The sequence below is a fragment of the Dermacentor albipictus genome, chromosome 8 (assembly GCF_038994185.2).
Source record: "Dermacentor albipictus isolate Rhodes 1998 colony chromosome 8, USDA_Dalb.pri_finalv2, whole genome shotgun sequence".
NCBI classification, from domain to species: domain Eukaryota; kingdom Metazoa; phylum Arthropoda; class Arachnida; order Ixodida; family Ixodidae; genus Dermacentor; species Dermacentor albipictus.
Window position 1 is genome coordinate 99,226,688 of NC_091828.1, and position 18,314 is coordinate 99,245,001.

General features: G+C 49.4%; 1 protein-coding gene and 1 non-coding gene across 2 annotated transcripts; one reads left to right on the forward strand and one right to left on the reverse strand.

Annotated features, from left to right (window-relative positions):
- The first annotated feature begins 4,252 nt into the window (after positions 1 to 4,252).
- LOC139049337 (U6 spliceosomal RNA) lies at positions 4,253 to 4,356 on the forward strand. Its single transcript, XR_011508198.1, has one exon. It is a non-coding gene; the product is annotated as a U6 spliceosomal RNA (small nuclear RNA).
- Positions 4,357 to 8,627: 4,271 nt separating this feature from the next.
- LOC139048895 (uncharacterized) lies at positions 8,628 to 11,622 on the reverse strand. The gene has a single exon (XM_070523819.1). It carries the CDS (start codon positions 11,458 to 11,460, stop codon positions 9,352 to 9,354), a length of 2,109 nt encoding a protein of 702 aa, XP_070379920.1. The 5' UTR covers positions 11,461 to 11,622; the 3' UTR covers positions 8,628 to 9,351.
- Between the last annotated feature and the right edge of the window lie 6,692 nt (positions 11,623 to 18,314).

Below are 18,314 nucleotides of genomic sequence, written 5' to 3' on the forward strand. Positions count from 1 at the left end.
ATGAGCCGTCCCACGGCCGCGAAGCTCATCGATGCGCTCATCGATAACAGCACGATCACGGAACTCGCCGTCGGAGCCTGCGTCTTTTCGTGTGGCCCCCGGAACCGACCGTCAGAGCGGTTTGTGCAGTATCTGACCATGGAAGACGCGACGCTTCGTAAACTCACTCTGAGCGCGGTCTACTTCGATACCGCACCAGGATGGCCCATCCTCGTGCAGGCCATCTCCGCAATGACAACGCTGCACGAGTTCGCGGCAGAGTTTTATGTCGGAAGCCGAGACTGTGGGCTCTTCACGAGAGTGATTGCCGAGAGTCGTAGTCTCCGCACGTTGAGCCTGCGATTCACGGGCTTCGGCGATGGACTGATTAATCACCACCCACTTGAACGCGCGCGCGCGGTCAATGCTCGTGCTTGGGCATCGGCGTTGCAGCGAAACACAACTCTGGAGGAGCTGGTCCTGGACATCTTGTGGTTCACTACCGAAGACTGCTGCATCTTACTGCGATCACTGACGCGCAACCGCTCCATCCTGAAATTGACCTTGCACAGTCTTCCCCACGACGGTGGCCTGCGTGATGTCTGCGGCACGATACGGGAGTGCGGACTCGCCCACAGAGTCTGCATCGGCGACCATCGCGTTGGACCTCGAGATCTTCCGAAGCTTTCGGACTGTCGCGAAGTGACGGCCGTCGTTCTCAGTTACGGATACCTTCGCGGCAGGAGTGACCTCCGAAGCGCCTTGGATGTCTTGGGTACTTGCAGCCACGTCACATCGCTTAGCGTATTTCTCGACTTTTTCCTTGACAGCGTTTATGAGTCACTTTCCAGTTACATAAGAAACGCGCCCGCGTTGAGAGCAATTGAGATCAGTGTCTGGATGGCGGACGTCGGCGACGACGAGTCTCTACGTGATTCTATGTTTGACTTGTGCGACGCCTTCTCTTCGAACCTCGGCATCGCCAAGATCGTGCTGGAGTCAATGGTGCAGTTGCGCGATGATGCCTACCCGGTGCTCGCCCGTGCCGCCACGAATCCCCGTCTTCACGAGCTCTCTTTCAAGGTCTTCGGCGAAATCTTCTGCGTGGCCTTCCTGGGACGTCTAATGCCCCGTCTGGCCCAGAGGTACAACCTGCTTCGCCTCGAAATAAACGATTGCCCGCCTGTCAACGCCGAGATGTTCGCTGCCCAAGACATCGTGCGACGTAACCGCAGTCTCGTGGAACGAGCGACCAGATTCGTGTTGGGAGACCACGACCCCTACTGCGCGCGGGCCTTCGTGATCCTCTCGGAGCACCCGGTACTCGTTGACAACGTTCGAGCCAGGGCGTCGCTAGGAGGAGAGGCCGAAGCTGCGGCCATGGTCAGTGGCGCCCGGCAGTGTCTGGCCCATAGCGACGTCCACGAGTACATGCGCGTGACCGGCGTGGTCAAGAAACGCGTCGAGTGCAATGCACGGCACGACGGCGGCATGCAGCTGGACCAGTTGAACTACGACTGCTGGATTCATATTCGCCGGTACCTGAAGGTAGCCGACGTATTGGAACCCTGAAGGGAGTTCGCCAAGTCATTCTTTGTGTAGCACCTTCGCCGAACGATCGTTTTGGAGTCTGCTCCCCGATGACCCCAATGCTGGCATTCATGGAGCCTTCACAAAGCCCCATAACGAGCGGTCGACATACTATTGTGCATTAATTATGCCTCGAATGGTTACACTTCTTGATGCAATGTGTCGTGCCCTCGCCAGAGGGATTTGTGTGTAGCAAACGGTACCAATCGGAACTCGCTCCCGTGTAGACTTATATCGTAGGCGACAAATGTGTCCGGAGACGAGTTTGAGGCGAAGTTTGGTTTCGGGATGTGGAATGCACGCGGCCATTGTTTGTTCGAGCCATCCCGTTTCATTTTTCGGTATTCTGTATCATCATAGACATTTTAGTCTTCTCATTTTACAGCTTTCTTAGGACTCGAGTCGCAGGCTGTGGCTCGATACACATGCATGGGTCGTCCTTTACCGTTTGCTCTTGAAGCTTATTTTCAATCCGTCCTTCTGAGGAGGGAGAGAGAGAGGGAGCATTATTTGCGACGTCTCGTATAAGTTCACTATCTATGTACGCACCGGATGCGAGTTGATACAGACACCTGATTTTAATGTCTTATCGCTAACTTTCATCTGCCGCATCGGCGGCCTCCGGACAAGGCGATATGTCCAGCTGCAAATAATGACGCAGGGTGAAAGCAAGCCTATACAAGTTGTAATAAAGGTTGTTCTTTTTTTTTCACAATTGCTAGTCTGAGCTTTTGAGTGTTCCAGTAGACTGCTGATTGGTTGCTTGCCATCGGCGTCTGTTGAAGAATCGTTGAGTCTGCTTCTTAAATGTAAAATGCCGACATTGCTGCGAGGCAATCGCATCAAAAACACGCAGATTTGCATATGCACTTATTAAACACGCACGTTTCCTTCGCACAAATAGTGGTTCGCATCATCTTGTGCAGGTTTGTACCGACGTAGGTATGCAGGATTGCCAGCATTATTGGAAACTTGGATTGGACATTACTTGAGGACAATTGACTCTTGTTGAGACTGCCGGATACGCGAGGAATTAGCATGCTCATCTGGATAAACAAAAACTAAATCTTCAACAGCAGACGAAACTTGAGGTCAAAGGCTGATAGTATGTCGATTGCCGTTGCAAAGTGGCGTGCATGTCGGTAGGCAAAATATTGCACGACATAACGGAAACTAGTTTTAATGACGAAACTATTGACGATGCGACAGCGATACTTCGGACAAGTGTCAATATTTGCTTGCCACAAATTTCACACGGTTTCTTTTATGCCTTGGTTGTAACTATGTTCAATAAAACCATCTACAGGCTCAACAGTTCTGTGCATTCGGCTCGTATATCTGCTGTACGCTCGTATCAGCTGACGTGCCTTGATGCTGACCAATGCTACCGCAACAAAAGCCTTTACTCAGTTTCTCAGAATGCGGCCATTTGTTATTCGCCATCTGAGTGACGCCCCTCATACAGAACAGCGTAGCCAGCATAAATATCGGTAAATAGAAGAGAGTGTTCGACCGTAAAAGAGGAAAGCTTGCTGACTGCACCATTACTGTCTACACCGCAAGCTCACTCCTTAACCTTGGTCGGCACTGTCGAAAAGTAGGAAATAGGATAAAAAAAGATGATGCTAAAAGAAGGCTGTGCTCGTTAATATAGGAACTCGCGTCACATTAAGGGTGACACCGTCCAGTGAACCACACGGCCAGCCGGGTCCCCCAGGTCGAATGGAAGAATGTGCGTCCGTGACTGGGAGATGACGTCCAGCTTTCCTGCGCACCGAATGCGTTACAGTCGACTGGGAGACTTCAATCGGGTTCGCAATGACCATCGGGCTTTCTTTTGGAGTTAACACTCGTGATGACGATGCAAACGTGTTTATTAACAGAGAAAGGGAGTAGGGGAGGCAGTCCAGGCTCCTTATATGTAGCCTTCGGCGAAAGTTGGTGCCCATGGGATCATTGCCAGGCGGACCTCAAAGGCGCCGTCGCGAAGGGCGCCTTCACACTGCTCTGGGATGCAATAGGCAAGAAGGTAGCGTAGCGTATGTGGAGTCGGTACTTGTAGTGTTTGCAGAATGCACCGTAACGGTGAATTCTACCGACGTTGTGCTCCGGATACATGTTGTGGGGGCGCGGGGACCTACCCGAAGCTTACCATGGAAGTTAGTGTGGCGGTGAAGGCAAAGTTGATAAGTGTAGGATCTGGTCCGCTAAGGTTTGTAAAAGGTTTATACTGGTCGGATGAAGTTTCGTAACACTTAGAATGACACACCGGGGTGCGTGGATGTGAGCAAGTGGCATAATGCTTACGCACAGTTTAGACAGCTCCCAGAGTAGTTTCTGCGTGGAATTCTGGGACCACGCTTTGAACTTACGCGGCATGTGTGTTAACTCGAGTGATGCCCACGAGAGGGCGGAACAAACAGAGGCACCGAAATCGGCAGCCGGCGCAGTTCCCTTGTTGAACAGGTAAATAATATGGTACACGAATACTGTTCGTTGAAATGAACTGTCGTCAGTATAGCAGTTGATTGCTATAAGAATCCTAATACCTGTAAAACACGGCACTTTCTTGGATACATTAACCGTCGGGGCCTCAAATCTTAGGATATTGAAGAACTCTCACTACTGCTTTGGTACCACTGAAATCATGGCGATATGAAGTTGAACGAAAGATTAGCAGGTGGCGCTTCCAAAGTACATATACTAAAAATTGGAACGATGCAGACAAGATTTGCATCGCCCCTGCGCAAAGGTGACAAGCAAAATCGTGAAGCGTTCCACATTTTTGTTATTGCGATAGCAATTACATTGACACTCCAGGCATTGACACTCCAGGCTCCAGGCAGTCGCCGTGAGGTTCCGTATGAGTGAAAGCATGTGAGGGTGAGCGGGCGAACGCGGTTCAATCTCGCGTGCGGAGAGCGAGGAACGAGGCCCGCATGCGTGACTTCTCTTTTGGCATGCGAGGCAGGGTGGTGAGGCGAGGTGGGAGGGCGTTCTTCTACGGCGGCTGCTACCGTGCCTCGACATCCTCCTCGCCCGCCGTTCCATACAGAGTGGAGACAACCGCGGCGTCCACCACAGCGTTGTCACGGGAGTCGCAGACGCCGTAGTGGACGCCTTTGGCGGACGCCATAGGGACGCGTTGCCGGTGCTCGTATGTCTTGAAAGCAGTCTGCAACGTGGCTAAAGAGCACGCCCGCTAGGGACTCATCTTCAAACGGATCAACGATGTTTGCACAGTGCGCGTCGTCCCGGTAGCGTCGTATGCGCTGTGTTTAAGACGTTTCGTACGCATTGGTGGGACAGATGCACGGAGGTCAATTGCCTCACGACTATTGCCCCGATTCCAAGCTCCAGCGTTTTCACGGACAGTTTCCGCTGTCATCGAGCGATGTGTGTTCATGTTTAAATGTGCGCGCGTGGCGCCGTGCTGGTCAATTCAGTTAGAACACGCTGACTGGCTAGATAGTTTGAATCCGTGATAGAATGTGTCAGCGCGACTGAACAAGGACGTAGAAAACAGCAGACAACGCTGCCTCCGTATGTCCCTTTCGTTCTACATCCTCGTTGAGTCACGCTTACATATTCTATCATTGTTAATTTAGTTAGTAAGAGAATGTTTACAAGTTCACACGGCTGATAAAACATTACCTGCACTTCGTACCGCTATCTAGTAATTTTCCTATCGCAATCCGTGCTTCGTCTTTCCGGCAGAACTCTGAATTCTCTGACAGAACCACTCAATATTCAATTATTTCAAGCCTTAGGCGAGTGTGAGTATATTTGACGACTTATCAGCAAGCCCTACTTGCACTTGGCGCAGATTACCGAAAAGTACCGAGCGCGATGGCCGAAACTGGTAGCAGCAGCTAGGACGTCGCTTTTAGGTCGAACGTGGGATCACGTGACATCGCTTTGCCTCGCCGACGTCGCGGGTGGCCATTTTGTCCCGTGATTTAGAACGTTTATTTTGACCCTTGTCGTTACGTCGCCTCTCGTCGTTTAGTGGTAATTACTGCCCTACTGGCGCCGAAAACCGTTGCTCCGAGCCTCCTAAATGATTTATAGAAAGTTCATCGCGGAATTTATGAAGACGATTGGCCGGGTTTTGTTCTTGTGTGGTCGGATTGCTCGTTTAAAGTCGAAGGATGAGACCTGGTCTGCGAAATAGCATACCGGTTAGATATTCTATTTCAACAATTTAAAGTGTCGAGATCACTGCTCAGAATTTTGTTCTAAGTACGTTAACTTTTTGTCAAAGGCTGGCAGCGTTCTAGGTGCGGCCGGGTTACAGTTCGTGATAACGTTTGTCGTGAAGAAAATAGCATCTGACTCATTTTTCAAAACGTCTTTTATTTTTTCATCAGCAGCACAAATAAAAACGGCCTTCCCTACTACATGACACAAACGTAAGATAAGATGGTCGTGTTCTAGGGCTTCCGTGAACGAGGAGGCCGACTGAACTTGAAACATGCTTTATTGCATGGCAGAAACTTAGCGTGGCCGAATGACACACAGGGAATATAAAGGAGAAAAAGAACACCACAGCTTTGCCATCGAGAAACAATGGTTTTGCGGCCAACGATTATATACGCGCAGTGGGCGAGGGTGATGGGATCGCGATATGCGCCGCGCGACAGAAAGGGAAACTCTATCACACAAGTACACGTGTACAGATATGCGACAGAAATTACGTAAATCTTTACCCTGCAAAAGCACATGACGTCCTCCGACCTCCTTTTCACTGACTCGGGGTTTTTCTTTTGTTTTTTTTCTTTATCTTCAGCTCTTGGGTCACTTGCTACGCCAGGCTGTGGGATACGTTAAACATGCTGTGCGGGCTGCGAATGGTGTATGGTCACTTGGCTACAGAATTTGCGTAACCAAACACACAAGTTCCATCAGTTACATCTTGTTCAACCATTTCAAAGGTCAGTCATGCCTAACTTATGTTACAGCTAGATGGAGGGGGTATTTGCGGTCTAATTTTCGCAATCGGGCTCACTCTCCATTCGAGGCGGGCTCACTTGTTTTGGAGAGAGTGTAGGAGCACGAAGGCAGAAAGAGTGGCTCCTCGCTCCCTTTTGGTGGTGCCCGAGGCTTACCTGCCCTGCTCGAGCCTGGTGGTGGTGGCGATACAGGGCTATTTACAGGAGAGGTGTGAGCTCAGCCCGAAAGGCTCAGCCCTTCCAAAGTCTGGGGGGGGGGGGAGGTGCCTAGTCCGGGACCCCCGTGGTTTCTACAGCGGCCCGAGCCCGCGCCGCACATTACAGAGGGTTGTGGTGCCCTCTCGTTTGCTTCAATCACCGGCGCTTGTGCTCGCCATGAATACGAACACGAACCGCGGTAGTCGAAGGTGTCGGATATCTCCCTGCCTTGTTGCCCGAATACGTCCACGTCGTTCTTGAACCGCATGTGTCGAACGCATGGAGGGGGAGGTCGTAGCCGAGCACGCATGACATTTTTTTACAACATATTGCACATTTGTAACCCTTGCAGAACTCCTGACGAACGCCGGTTTGAGCTGGATAAGTTATACCTACTGCGGCATGCTGAGCTCTCTCAGACACCACCGTTCCTGCTCGGATGGAAAAATGTATGCTGCTCAGATATGCGCCTCTCTGAACGCCGCGCGAGACTCAATTTACCTCCGATTCCGTCATGCACGGGCCGAGCGCCACCATTATCGCATGCGACACCTGGGCAGGGCCGAGTAATGGCTTCACTCCTCTCTAGAAAGAGGGACATGGGTATAGTATGGTTGCGAAGCTAGACGCGAATATGCCACTGTTACCGTGTTTTCCACGCACGGGTTTCGGCAGGTTCGACCCCCGTTGAAGACGTTTCACGTCGAAACGCAATTACAGCAAGCTATATATCGTTCGTGTTATTGTGCCCTGGGTCGCATGCGATCGAGAAACGACTACGCGGTACGACAAATCCGCTGCGTATGCAGGCTGACAAAGGCGTGCACAGACCTGTATTTTTACAGCCAGTAACATGTAATCATCTGTAGATATCTATCGATCAACGATATTGGTCCATGGTAAGCTAAATGCGGAAGATACTTGCAGCACCAGGTTACGCAGAACATAAAGCCGCATTTGAAGGACGCACATGACCCATGATAACGATCCGATTAGATCCCAACGGCGCTTCGCCGATGTGTGTGCACGTTGTCCGCGAGAAAGTAAGAACATAAAAAACATGCTAATAGATTCTGATCGCCTACTACAGCATCTTTTCACATGTCCACGTTCTTGCGCTCAAAAGTTGACAAGAAGTATAGCACTAATGTGTGGGTAGCATTTACGCCAAACCCACGTAAGAACTGCAACAAGTTACACGTAATTTGTAAACTTCTGTACCCCGCGTGTCTGAAGATGCTCTAACACATACAGTCTGTGAAACGAACATTCGAGTATCTTGCAGAGTTACAGATTCGCAAACATTGTGTTCCAGCTCTTCCTTTCTCTTCTCAACCGACTGGTATTTGTGGCAACCTTTACGGATAATCTGTCTATGGCTAGGATCTGCCGGATCGTGTCTTCGCGTAGACCAACAATATTTTTCCTACGAGGCCAATCTCGAACATAGTGCAATACCTGAGCGACCCGCGGCAGAGGTGAAGCACGCCTTAAGCGCTCTCCATACGTGGGACGATCCCGAAGGTAGTCAAATGCCGGGCCGACGCGCTGAGGAGGTCGCCACATTCTGTCCCTGAACAGACGGCGGGCCGCTACTCTAGCGCCATCTCATAGCGGTGTTCACCACAGAGCCCGTCTTGCATGGCACTACGCTTTCCTTCTCGCGATGTCTTCGCTATTGTCGTCTTTCATCCCCCGCTGCGCTCTGGTTTCCCTCCTTCCTTCTTCGCTGTGCTCGTTCGCTCCATCATTCCGAGGACGCCGACTCAATGTGCGGGAACGGCCGTCTAAGAGTGGCGCTTTAAAAACGGTATTTGTATAGATTCACCAGCTGTCTATATAGACCACTTGTGCTATTTCTATATTGACACCTTGTTGCGATGGCAAAGAACACAGTACCAAAAATAGTTAATCATAAAACTCTTTATTGGGCGAATTTGCTCCCAGAAAAGCAAGTTGCACTAAAAGTGCAACGATAGCGGCGAGCACAGTCAGCCGCCGTCCAAGATTTCATCAGCGTGTCCAGCGCATCGGCTTTCATACATGACCAGTCGACAGTCATAGCGTAATGCTGGCTCTCACGCATCTTTCAGGAAATGCAACACATTCGCTTCGTGCATAAACATAGAAAACAGGGTTAGGTGACGATAAATGCAACAGACACAATCAGCTACGCCAGTCGATAAAGTCCGGAAACATGCAGACGTGTTTTGCACCACGCGATAACGTTTAAAATATTTAGCCGTTCAAAGGTGGTCACTGGTAAAACACAATAGTACATGCAGTGCACGCGTCAATATATTCCAACAACGAGTTCGGACATAAACCACAGGTAAAGCTTCCACTAAACGATCCAGCAGTGGCTTCACGTGTGCTGCCATCAAGGAAACTGTAGGGCACGAACACCAAGACTCTCAGCTCGATGCGCAGACTGGCACCAGGGCGTGTTTGCGGTTCGCTAGAATGCTTCGTCGCACTGTAATTACGCTGGGTAGCTGCAATTACCGTGAAGACTTGGCACTCTTTGCAAATGCCCACGACATATTTAATGGAGCATCTCTTTTGTAGCGAGTATCCAGAATGCTGTTGGAGAGGCGCGACACACGGAGGACGCGACCTCGTCCAGATAGCTTCAAGCTTCCACGACGTCCGCTATCTTCAGGTACCGAAGAATGTGCAGAACGCAGTATTCGTTCAGCTGGTCCAACTGCTTGCTACCGTCTTCCTGGACCTCGCACTCGACCCGTTCCTGGACGACGCCCGCCAACTTCATGTAAGTGTGTAAGTCCGCATTGCGCAGAAGCTGGCGGGCTTTCTCGATCTTGGACACGGCTTCGGCCTTCTCACTCCCGGTCACCTGCGCCCGGTCCCGGTCCTGCTCTAGCTTGCGCAAGACACTCTCGACGAGTACCGGGTCCTTTGAGAGGAGCTCGAAGGGGCGTGCGCATTCTGGGCCGTGGTCTCCCATCACGAACCGGGTCGCCCGCTGTGCGAGGCCGCAGTTACGCCGCACGACATCCTGGGCAGCGCACATCTCGTTGTTGTGCTGCAGGCAGAAGGGAATCTCCAGGAGAAGTAGGTTGTAGTTCTCGGCTAACCGCGGCAGAAGACGCCGCAGGAATACAGGCACAGAGCTGCCTCTGACGGCTGGCAGAATGAGCTCGTAAAGCTGCCGGTTGTTCAAAGCGGCGTCGGCGAGCTTCTGACAATCTTCGTCACGCAATTCGATCGTGGAGTCCAGGTAGATATTGCTGATGCTGCGATTCAAAGACAGAGCTTCACACAAGTTAGATAGCGACTGACGTAGGGACTCGTCCTCCGCGTGTTCAATTTCGTCCCAGTCATTGCCAGAGTCATATGTTTCGATAATTAGCTGAATTGCCTTGATGGAGGTTGATCCCGTAATGTACGCAGCTAGCGATGCGAGCGCGTCGTTGTCGAAGAAATCCAGAAACAGGCAAAGCAACGTTATGTGGTTGCAAGTAGCGATGACGTTAAACATGTTTCTCAAAGCAGCCACGTCTGCTAGGAAGATAAAGGAATTGACAGTGAGGGCTGGCACTGCCTCACACGCAGAAACTATTTCAGCGTCCTCGGGGTGAACGACATAGCTTCCGATGCGCACCCTTTCGCCAACGCCACAATCCCGTATTAAGCGACAAATTTCTTGAATACCACAATCAATCGGAACGGTTTCTAATGTCAAAAGTTTAAGGCGGCACTTCTTTTCAAGTGCTTCGAGCAAGAGGTAGCAGTCTTCCCTGGTGGACCACGTTAAGCTAAGCTTTAAATGTTGCAGCGTGCTGTTTTCCTGCAACGCTAACACCCAAGTAGGGACGCCGAGTGCGTCGACGTATTCATCCGGTTGCGGATTAAGCAAGTCTTCGTCACTTCCCTCGAGCAGCAAGCACACACTTTGCAGAGACGGGCTATGGGCTACGGCTTCCAAGAACAGCGCGCAGTCCTTGCACGTGGCCTGGCCTGCCACGAATAGATCTTCCAAAGTCGACATTGTGCTGATCCCTTGTGCCAGCGTCTGCAACGCCGCGGTCGCGAACACGAGCTGGCGTTCGACCAGTTTGAGTTTCCGTAGCGACCTGTTTTTTTTGACCAGATATTCCGCGAACCACACCGATGCGGCTTCGAGGGGGCCTGAAGCAAAGAAGCAGCCTCCGACAGTCAGTTCAGTGATGGTGTCATTTTTTAGAAGAGCTTCGATGAGCTTCTTCCCCATGACAGCGCTTAATTTCAGCGCCGATACGTCCAGCGAGACCAGTCTGGTGCCATCTTTTTCCAACAGGCGGGCGGGAATTTTCATTTGCTCGGCGGAACACGCATGGCCGACTGAACATCCGGCCGACTGCTCGAAGACTTCCACTTGGTCACTTGCGTTGCCGAATAGGGTGAGCCTCTCGAGTCTCGACGAGGCTTGCAGCGCTTCGACCAGCGGGCTTGTGTTCGCAGCACCGTAGTTTGCCGCCACTGAGACAATACACCGGTGCCGTTTGAGGAGCCAGCGTAAGAGGGACAGGGCTGCTTCTTCGTTGTGGGTGGACAATTCGCTTCGTGGGTATCCGAGGCAAACGCTCGGCACCGTCCGGACGCTTAGGTCTCCGAGCTTGTTGCGAGACTCTTCTCTGAGCTGAAGGCCGGCGTGCCACAACACTTTGTTGCAAGCTGTCAGGTGTCGAAACAGATGACAGACGCGACTGTGGCCCCGCGTGCACGTAGAGGGAATCATCCCCGAACCAGCGACTTCACCTTTGCGAGAAGATCAGCGTCTCTGGAGAACTGCGGGAATTGTGGAAGTGGTACAGACGTCTGCGTTGCGTCCACCGTCTGTCGTGCGTGTATGCATTTGCAGTGGCGGCTTCAATTTGCACCGCCCATTTATACCCTTCCGCTGAGCGTGCATTTGAACGGCGCATAAAGGCATGCGGTTTAGTTGTAGATACGTAATCAAATTTAGTAGGGTCACAAGCTCAGCAGCTAGAGTGACGCGCGCGTCATTCTTTGGGTGTTTCCTTGGCTGTCACGTGACTAACCACCTCAGCATCTATACGCGATAATGACTGGCGTTGATTTACGGGTTGTGGCCACCGAACAAATGTAAGAAAAAGGAACGTGACTCGAATATAGTTCGGTAACAGGGGATTTATGCGTTCAGGACACCGTTTAGGGCCTACTAAGCGCCAGTGTTGGCAAGGAGGCGCGCAATATTCTTTCTTCGACCTGTAGTAAAGGATCAAAATGTAAAACGAAAAAAAAATGAAGTTATCCATTTCGTTTTCGAATAATAAATCGATGCGCTCTTGAAGAAAATGGTAGCGATGTGTATCAGAAGTGAATGACTACACTGCTGACAAGGCATTTTGGTGGATCCCGTGACATCGGTGCAGTATAAGCGGAGAGAACTTGGAGTGGCGCCCTCTCGCGAGTGACGTCACGGCCAGGACGCCACTTAATCCGGCTCGCTCGGCTGCCGGATGCGCTCGATCGTTCCCTTCGTGTATGTTCGGGGTATGGGTGGCTCGAGCCGCACTTACCGAAGGATATGTCGGCTTCTTTCTGCTCCCAATCCTGAACCACAGGATTGCTTCTTCAAAAGCGCGGGAGTCGAGAAAACTTACGGATTGGTTATGGCAAGGCATGTAGCGTTGACGGGGTCTTGTGGTACTGGTACTGGTCTACTCGCAAAGCATATATGCGACGTGTTTGTCCATAAATTTTGTGTAAAAAGAATGCCTCCAAATTCAATACATGAAGTTGTGTACGATGCTTTGCTAAGCACTTAACATTCCCCTAGTACTTAGGTACGAGAGACATTGCATTTTACATGGAAAATAAATCGTGGCACCTGGTGTCAACAAGTTATGCGTGTTAGAAAGACACTGTCCAGCGAAGCTGTCACCGTGATTCTTATTGCTCTGATGTGTTGTTCTAGTCAACTACGGAAGCTTTATTATTGCGTAAAAGAAGTGGGCACGTATTTCATATGAAAAGCTTGCTGCTACTTTCACCGCTCTCTGAAACTGGCCGCCATAAACGAATTGTTCGTGGCTGCTAACACGACGGCGCGTCGTGTAGAGTATTTACACAATTAATTCACAAATACCACAGCAGCACTCACATGAAATGAATGTTTCGGGGTCAAGATCGAGAGTAAATAAATTGTAAGCGATGGCGTGTTTGATGGCGGCCCTCAGTAGCCTTTATCGACGATATGACACGCCCCTTACGCAACGGTAACAACCGACTTTTGTTATGGCGAGACACGCATTGTTCGCGAAACCCATTAGTTCATTACAACCCCCAATCGAAACCACAAAGCAGTTTTCTGCAGCGCCAATTGCAATGCGTAAGGTGTACTCGAGGCAGTGCATCGCAGCTTAGGGTGCTTGCAAAAGGAACACTCAAGCTCCTTCGGCCTCACCATATCTCGAACCAACATTGTTTACTTATACAAACGGACAGCTATACGCTAGCTCTGCACATAAAAGAGAACCTCGCAAGCCTTCATAAGGAAGACAGCACAAGACTTACATAATATTACGATGTCGTCGAGCGATACTCAAGGTTCTAGCCACCGCGAGAACGACGACGAAGTGGGTCGGTGCCCTTGGCCAAGCGAGTGTCGGCCTGGCGGTCTGGCTCCAGTGTAAATAGCCTGTAAAGAGCCTCTTTAATTTGTGTCTTTCCACACGTAACATTCTGGTGGAGGTGTTGGGTATCGATCCCGCTACCTCTCTTGGTTAACTAATTGCCATGACGCCATTATTTTCCGACTATTCTCCATTACTTGCATTTCGCATCTTCTTCCCGTTTTCTTGTCTGCCACATTTCTCACCATCTTGCTTTAATAAATTGTTGTCTGCTAGTTTCGTGTTCATGGCTGTACAGCAAGTTGATATGTATTGAAGGAACGTGGCACATTTATTTTCGATGCCTCTTTCGCTGTTCCTAGAACTATAGTATCACATACGACAAAGTTCTACTTCCTCAACATTTGACATGATTGTTGCGCAAAGTTACGGCTTGGAACAGCAAATATGAATTTAAATAATACTGGCATAAAGTGAAACATCTTTGCACGCTCGCCGTTGCAACACATAAACAGCGGCACAGGCGCCTGCGTGAAATCACTTGATTTAAACAACGTTATGGGTCACAAGAAAATAATAAAAAAAAACGAAACTGAAATCACGGCCTCCGAGATTCGGCAGCATGCGGCGATAGTCTTGAAGGCTGGTGTGTTTTGCCGATCCCGCTACGTGCGCTGAGAGCCAAATTCGGCCGCAGGCGCCTAGGAGAGGGCGACGCAACGAGCTATGGAAAGAAGAATGATAGGTGTAACGTTAAGGGATAAGAAAAGAGCAGATTGGGTGAGGGAACAAACGCGAGTTAATGACACCTTCGTTGAAATCGAGAAAAAGAAATGGGCATGGGCAGGACATGTAACGAGGAGGGAAGATAGCCGATGGTCATTAAGGGTTACGGACTGGATTCCAAGAGAAGGGAAGCGTAGCAGGGGGCGGCAGAAAGTTAGGTGGGCGGATGAGATTAAGAAGTTTGCAGGGACGGCATGGCCACAATTAGTACATGACCGGGGTTGTTGGAGAAATATAGGAGAGGCCTTTGCCCTGCAGTGGGCGTAACCAGGCTAATGATGATGATGATGATGCCTAGGGGAGGTGTCCACTGTTTACGTTTACTACATCACCTTATCGCCGTGCTGTGGTGCGCCACGAACCAGTGAGCTGCTCCGCATGCGCCCTTGCGAGTTTCGCCCTCACTGAGGACGCCCAGCGGGTTGGAGAGCGGCGATGCTGGGGATGTGGGGATTTCCAGGAGCGTTTTCTCGACGTTCTCGTGTTCCCGAAGGAGCACACCAAAGCTTTATCGCCTCGCCCAGCTCACGCGTTGGGGTTGGCTTTTATGCACAAAACGTTTTCAGCTAAAAAAAAAAAAGAATCGGACAGCTATACTTCAATACATGCAGCGATGTCGACTTCAAACTCTTTGGTGTGTGGTTGGGAAAACGCTGAGGTTGGTTCCCATTACCACCGCTATCGCCTTTTAAACCCGAGAATTTATCTCGCCCCCATGCAGTTAGGCTTCGCGCTAGCAAACAGTAGGCTACGGAGCATCGCGGCATCACCCTGGCGGCAGCTCTTGTCCGCAGCCCATTCGCGCGCCTGGAGCACGAAAGGTAAAAGCACAGATGACAGGCCAGACACACTGACGGGCCGCATTATGATTGCCGAGCATACGACAGCGATAAAGTGAGATCGATGTATCTTGTCCCTCTATTTTATCCCCGAATCAAGCGAGCGTCTGCGAGCACCCTTGATGGCAGCGCCGCGATAACGGAGCGTAACTCCTCCGGACACGGTCGCACTGCTTAGGAACTTTTGATCAACACTGTACATCCCCCTTAACACGCCCAGATCAGACATCGAGGGTTCCGTGCGAACGCACTCCATACCGGTCATCGTTGTCGGTGATTTCAACGTTCGCATTGCCAAGCCACAAAACAGGTGGTTTGTTCAGTTAGCCGCCGAGAAATTCCCACAATTGCAGGCCTAAATAATGTTCACTCCAATGCAATCCAATCCCACGATGAGCTTCACCGATGCCGCTCAACCAGCAACACATCGCACATGCATCAAAATAAAATAAGCGTCCTAAATCGCTGGATAAAACCGCCACACCCGATCTCGCCGGAGCGAACCAATATCACGTGATCCCACTTTCGACCAAATCACGACTGCAGCGCTGCCGCTTCCAGCTTCGGCCCTCGCGCAGCGTACTCTGAGGTAATCTGTGGCGAGTGCAACATTTCAGCCCGAGCCGAGATGGCTGGTGGCTTCATGAGCACTTTCTTTCAGCGTTCCAACACTGTTATAGAAACCACAGCATTAAAAGCGAATGAGGGTACGAATCAATTTAACTCACACCCTTACACCCGTTTTTGGGCTGAACGTGCAAAATTGAAACCAATTAAGGGCATTTTTTATTTTTAAGATTGTAAAATATTTAGCAGTGTAGTGTTGAACCTCGTCTAATCTAGCTTTAGGAAACTTGACAAGAGTGTTTACAACCCTCGAAGCCAGTTTTCCTCTAAATCCGATAAAGCTTTCCCCTATAGGATTTTCTAGATCTGGTGCAAAATGTGGTAGTTCACTTGGTAATATTATGTATGTAATGATCAACTTTTGCTACTGTTATGCAAATAGACAGCAAATTTTATCGTTTAAATATGTCTTTAGGCTCACGTTAGGGTATGTAATTGTGAAGTCCCTGGACTCAAGTTAAATTATGTCACATTGCGAGTTATGCTGAGAACAGGGTAACGGGCGTTGAGACGTATTAACAAAATACGACGTCAACACGTGCATAACTTGTTGTCGAAAAGTGCTCTGCATACAAATTCCGCATTGCCATGATTACGCGTTACCTTATTCGAATTGCAGAGACAATGGCCGCTGGACCTCCCATACCTAATGTAACAGTGCCAAAACAGTGCGGCACCTAACACTAATCTAAAGGTGTGCGTATGTGTACAGGTTGTTTCAGCGAACACTTTCAAAATGTTTTAGAGGCTGCCTGTGGCAGATATCTCAATTCTAGTTAAGAGCCGGACACTACTTGCACTAAAAGATTTAATACGAAATCTACTAATTATCAGGAATTCAGTAATTAAATATCAAGCTAATTATGACACATACTGTAATTTACAAATTCTAGCAGTGGACTTCCCCAGGCGGATCCACTTGGAATCAGTTCTCGGGACGACACAAGTTGCGGCATATAAGTTCCCGAACTTTGCCGAAATTGCCGTCCTAACTACTTGTGGGCTCAGTGCATAAAGCGATGTTTTCTTAACAAATTAACTGGAACGCCAATGCCTTTCTCCGGAAAGTTCAAGAATTTATATCTCGAACCTGGTGACATCTTGGAAATTCGTTCCGATTGGATCCGCATTGCGAACTCCACGGCTATAATCTGTAAACTGCAATATGGGCAATAATGTAATTAGTTAAAACCTAATTAGTGATTATTTATTATATAGTCGATTTTGCAACTCAATTTTTTGTGCAAGAGTTGTGAACTAGAGTTCCGATAACTGCCACGGGGAACTTTTAAAGATTTTGAAAGGGTTAGCTGAAACACTCCGCATATATATATGTATATATTTGATGGTGTTTGCTGATGTAGAATCAGCACACTTACGCGTTTACGTATCATATGGTGCAATGAACCAAGACACGCAGCTAAGTGTCTATATATATATATACCTTTAAACAAAACTCCCCCAACCACATGAACACTGGTACCACGGAGTTTACTACAGCAATTACTAGGAAGGAACTCTCACGCTGCTATCCTTCACCCACCATGGGAATGATGGCTAGTACACGGATGTATCTAATCTTCGTGCTTGTGGATTCAGACGATCTTGCGGCTTCGTTTAAACGGTTTATCTTAAGGCCTCAATAGGACTATATTTCTAAGCAATTTACGCATTCTTTTTTCATGCAGAACGCAATAAGATTCTCGCTCGATCGTGCGTCCGTAGCGCGATAATTTTAATATAATTGTTCTGTGCTAAAGGCCCCGACTTCTAGTCTAACTGACGCACACATTTAGTCATGTTTACTTAATTATTTATAAAGCAGTACTTAAAGATGTGATCACATTGCAAAGTCAACAAGCCGTTTGAAGCCAGAAGGACGAAGTATATAGGCATATCCATATACTGGCCATCACTCCCGTGCTCGCTGAACTACCCTGCTTACAGTTCCCGTAGACACTAGCGCCACAGTTCCCTCTGGTGGTGCTTGTATGACACTCGGTGACCGTGACTGTATCGAAGGCTTTTCTGCCTGTCGGCTGTTCTCTGTAACCTTTATTATGTACGCGGACGCAATTGGTTGCTTAGTACTGCGACCACATTTTCGTGCTCGGCGCTAGGTGTATGTGTCCGCTTGAAATCTAGAATGGTACGGAGACCCGTCTCGTTGGGAACATACATGACAACAGTTAAAAACGGTGACCGCGACCAACGAAACTTTATCAAAGTAAGACGTTTCGGCTCCCACACGGGAAGCCCTGTTCACGATGAAGTTGAAGAGGGGTCATGGTCCGCTTACGTTTGCTTTAAGATGTGACGTAACCATCTTTTTCTAGAATCCCTGACAATCCAGAGCTCCCAGCGCACACTTATATCACCATGACGGCAACTTTCCCATGTCTCCGCACGTCGCCTAGGTCATATATTAAAGTGAGCTGTAGCCTCATCCATGTTTCGCCTTTCAGAAGAAGCTACAACTTTCCTTTTCTCTTCTTTCTATGTTTCTTTCTTTTTTTTCCTGCTCGCAATTGCCAGAGATATGCGCAGAACACATATGTTCGAGTCAATATATAAACCCCCCGCTGAAAATTTCAGCATCGCGAAAAACCAACCACGAAAATGATATGCGTTATCGATTTCGTTACTTGCCTCTCGACCACCCAGCCCCCTCTCCCTCTAACATTGTCGATGTATAAAAGGTCTCGTTACCTATGCGCCTTATGATTGGCTGAAGATTAGGC

Coding starts and splice junctions, on each gene's coding strand:
- LOC139048895 (XM_070523819.1), bottom strand. CDS start 11,460: ATGATTCCCTCTACGTGCACGCGGGGCCACAGTCGCGTCTGTCATCTG.